Source organism: Stenella coeruleoalba (assembly GCF_951394435.1).
Source record: "Stenella coeruleoalba genome assembly, chromosome: 5".
Taxonomy (NCBI): Eukaryota; Metazoa; Chordata; class Mammalia; order Artiodactyla; family Delphinidae; genus Stenella; species Stenella coeruleoalba.
Window position 1 is genome coordinate 50,899,275 of NC_137150.1, and position 4,176 is coordinate 50,903,450.

The window sequence follows — 4,176 nt, forward strand, 5'->3', positions numbered from 1 at the left end:
TTATGAACTCGCAATAAATCAAGTATTACTGATGAACGCTCCATGTCCAAATTAAGATGAGCTGAAAATCTGAGACAAACCAGATTTCAAAGACTTTGTATAAAAAAAGAATGTAAAATTCTCATTAATAATTTTTATATTAATTACTTAAGTACCTTGTACTATATTTCTCCTGGACAGCACTGATCTGGTGCTCTATGAAAATTGCTAGTTTTTGAAAGTCATGTTTTAAATTTTTTATTTTAATGTCATTCTTTTAATCAAAAAAATTTTATCATTATGAAAAAGAAATCAGAGTTAGAATTTGTCTAGTAAGAAGTGACCTAATTGCCCTCTCTATACCACCCGCCTTCTCTGAATTGCAGAGCTCTTGCTAGCACCAACAGCAGAATGCAAAAATCATAGGCAGTGAATATGCAGAAATCGTGTATGAGAGCACTGATGAGTGTGCAATCAAATCAAACTGCTCACACATTACAAATTCTGTCTTTTCTTCCCCCCCCATTGTTTCCAGACCTATGTGTCCCTAATTCCAAAATTAACCTTCAACTTCCTCCCAAGTTCTGCTGTGCTATGGCTTCCAGTTTAGAATAATAAGCAATGACTTTGCTGAGCAATGTGCTTGGTCATGTATTAATACTAGATTCTGTCCAGACCCTAGAACTTTCATCCTTCAGAGTGGAGAGCTTCCTCTGGGAGAAGGGTTCAAATCCCAGAAGTTTGAACACTGCCACCCGGTACTTCTTGGACATGATGTTGTACAGAATGGGGTTGATGGCGGCGCTGAGGTAGAAGAGGACGAAGGAGACGAGGTTGCAGTATTGGCTGATCTGAGCAATCTCCAAGGAGCCAGGCTCGAAGGATTTGGAAAATAAATATCGCCCTACATGGAAGGGCAGCCAGCAGAGGATGAAAGCAAAAACCACTACAGCTGAAAGGACAATGAGAAAGAGAACGTCAAGAAATATAGCAAAGTTCAAGAAATATAGCAAATCACAATCGATTTTGAAGACATGGTTTTGTTTTGATTATGTGTGGTAGGACCACTGACTTCAGAGAAATATCATTTTCTGCTCTTTCCTATATTTTAACCAAGATTGAGTCTGTCCGGATCAACAATTCAACCATTTTTACTGCTGAGCTTCCCAGTCGTTTCTAGTTAACAATTTTAGTGATTTTGTGCTTGAGTTGACATATTGACTCAAGTAACTAGACAATCTAGTCACAATAGTCCACCATTTTATATGTGTTAGATCAAACCTATATGAGACAATGTGGTTTTACTCAACCATAGTTACGTATCAGAGTTTCCTGGGGTACAGATTCCTTGGATATAATACAGACTCACTAAATTAAAATCTCTAGGAAGGAGACTAAGACACCTGTTTTCTTTTTAAAGTTTTACAGAAGACTGAATATGCAGTCAGGATTGAGAATCACTGAGATGAACGAGCTTTTCCACCTAAAATAGACATAAGTAAGGTAGAAAATGCCATAAAACCAACTAACATTAATTATCATCCATCCAGGCCTTAATTTTGCCCATGTAAGGTTGCTTTCTTCAAAACCTCTGCATTTTTAGATTAAGTTTTTAAAATTCAGAAATCAGAGGAAAAATAACAGAAAATAATAATTTAGGACTTGTACCACTTTAGTGATTCCCTTCCAACTGTCAAGGCAAAAGAGAGTCACCAGTGAGGATAATTAACAGCTTAAAAATAAAATCAGAGGAAATTATTAAACGTATTCTCAAAACTAATTTGTATAGTAGCAACTGACTGCCCCAGGAGCAACATGAATATTAGAGTCCCCTGGGGGGCACTAGCAGGTTTACAATCTATTAGTCATATTGTGAGAATCAGTGGTCTAAAAAATTTAAAAAACTTGACATTCTTTGAATGAACTCTATCACTTTAATATACAGGATTTCAAGAATTGTAAAATTACAAATCAAAATTATCCTAGAATAACTTCTAAGAAGTACTATATATGCAAATAAGTACAAACTGTTGACTACAATGTCCAGATAATAAAATGTGCAGATTCTGGTTTTGATAAAAGCAAGGAGAATTAATATTTTGCTTGGATGTGAACACAGTTTGTATTACTTCACTTGTACCAAACACATATACTTAAAGAAGCTGAATTTATGCAATAACGATTCAGCGTACTCCAGTGTGACACTGCACCCAGATGTTCTCTGAAGGACCATTTGGGGAGGGATAGTAAGTTCTGTCAGCTCCCACAAATTCTCCTTTTCTCAATTTGGAAGCCTGCCTATCCTAGCTTATCTAGCCTGTCCTACTTGGAGAGAAAAGTAAACATGAAAACAGAGACCCTGACTTGTCACTGATTTCCTTACAAAGCTGTATAAACAGCATCAGGGTAAACAGAATTGATGCAATTATCTGGGAAAAAAATGCAAGTCAGAAAGCAAATCACAATGTTGAAAGAAAAATGAATCTTCTCTGATAGAATTATCCACGATGATCACGTCTTTGGTTACATTTACCAATGAATACTGCCTAGAATCAATGCCTGCTCTTTTTCACCCTTAACACCTGCTTTTCTTAATGCAACTTAGATATCTACAAATTGAGGCAGGAAGCTTAACATCACCTTTAACACATTTTAACACCACAATATACTCTTTAATGAAAGATCTCATTCTGAAGCAAAGTTTCTGGGCCAAAATAAAACACATTTTAGAGAAATACAAAGGTGGGACATTTTTCCATGAAAGAGAGAAAGGTGAGACCAGGAGAAAGAGACACAAAGAGATAGAAAGAGAACAAAGAGATAGTCCAGGGGTGGGAGGAGGGAGGGAGAAAGGAAGGGAGAGAGCGAAACATAGATATAGAGAGAGATAGAGCAAAAATGTAAAACAAAAACAAACAAAAATAGAGAGAGAGACAAGGCAGTGAAACTAGAGACCAAAGACAGAGCTCAAGACGGAAAAAGGAGAGAATAATTGAGAAACTTACAGGGAAACAGAGACCTAGAGAAACTGGGGAGAAAGGCAGACTCAGGAAGAAGGGGAAGGGCAGGGGAAGAGGAGGGGGCCCGGGAGAGAGAGCTCAAGGGCGCACCGAAACCCACCCAGCATCTTCACGGTTTGTTTGTGGTTCTGGTCCCTGAGCGAGGCGCCCACCGCTGCCTCGCCGCGTCTCCTCCTCCACAGCTTCCTGCCGATGAGGCTGTAGAGCACAGTGAGGCAGAAAACAGGGAGGAAGAAGAAGACGCTGGACACCCACACCATGACGGTGAGCAGTCCCGAGCGCACCGCGAACTCCGTGGCGCGGCACTCGTTGGTGTCCCGAGGGTCGGTGCCGTTCTCATGCTCCACCCCGACCAGCACGAAGATGGGCCCGGCGCTGCAGAAGGCCACGGCCCAGATGACCAGGATGACCAGCTTCACCCGGCCCTTGGTGACCACCACCTTGGCCCGCAGCGGGAAGCAGATGGCGAAGTAGCGTTCGACGCTCAGCGCGGTGATGGTGAGCACCGTGGCGTAGGTGCAGCTCTCGCTGACGAACTGGAAGAGTTTGCAGAGCAGGTCACCCAAGTTCCAGGGCCGGTAATGCCAGAGGCGGACGAGGTCGAGGGGCATGCAGAGGAAGATGAGTAGGTCGGAGAAGGCCATGCTGGACAGGTAGAGGTTGGTAGTGGTACGCAGCTCGCGGAAGCGCGACACCACCAGCATGGTGAGCAGGTTGCCCGCGATGCCCACCACGAAGAGCGCCACGCAGGTGGCTGTGACGCCCGCCAGCAGCGGCGCGGGGAAGAGCGGCAGCAGCTCGTCGACCAGCGAGTCGTTGTCAGGCGCAGCGTCCCAGCCCAGGTCCGGCAGCGTGAGGTTGGGCCCCGGCTCCTCGCTCGGCGTCGCGTTCCACATGCTGCCGGCCCTGCTTAAACTGGCTTTGGGATGCGGCTGCACTGAGAGGCTGGATCGGGCGCTGGTCCCGAAAAAGGTCTCCTTAGGCGCAAGAGAGTGCGAGGGAGGAACAGGAGCAAGAGAGTGCGAGGGAGGAACGGGCGCAGGCTCTCAGGGAGGATGCTTGGAGAGGAAAGAGAGGGGAGAGGCAGCAGCTGAGGGAAAAGGTGAGACTGAGAGTCTGGGGCGGGGAGGAGGGGAAGAGAGGGAGGCGGGAAGACACACACACACACACACACACA

At 44.3% G+C, this 4,176-nt stretch overlaps 1 protein-coding gene across 1 annotated transcript; it reads right to left on the reverse strand.

Annotated features, from left to right (window-relative positions):
• Window positions 1-626: 626 nt before the first annotated feature.
• Window positions 627-3,895, reverse strand: GHSR (growth hormone secretagogue receptor; the record flags this gene model as incomplete). The annotated part of the gene is made up of 2 exons (XM_079922083.1): window positions 627-931; window positions 3,100-3,895. 2 exons carry the CDS (start codon window positions 3,893-3,895, stop codon window positions 627-629), a joined length of 1,101 nt encoding a protein of 366 aa, XP_079778209.1.
• Window positions 3,896-4,176: the final 281 nt, after the last annotated feature.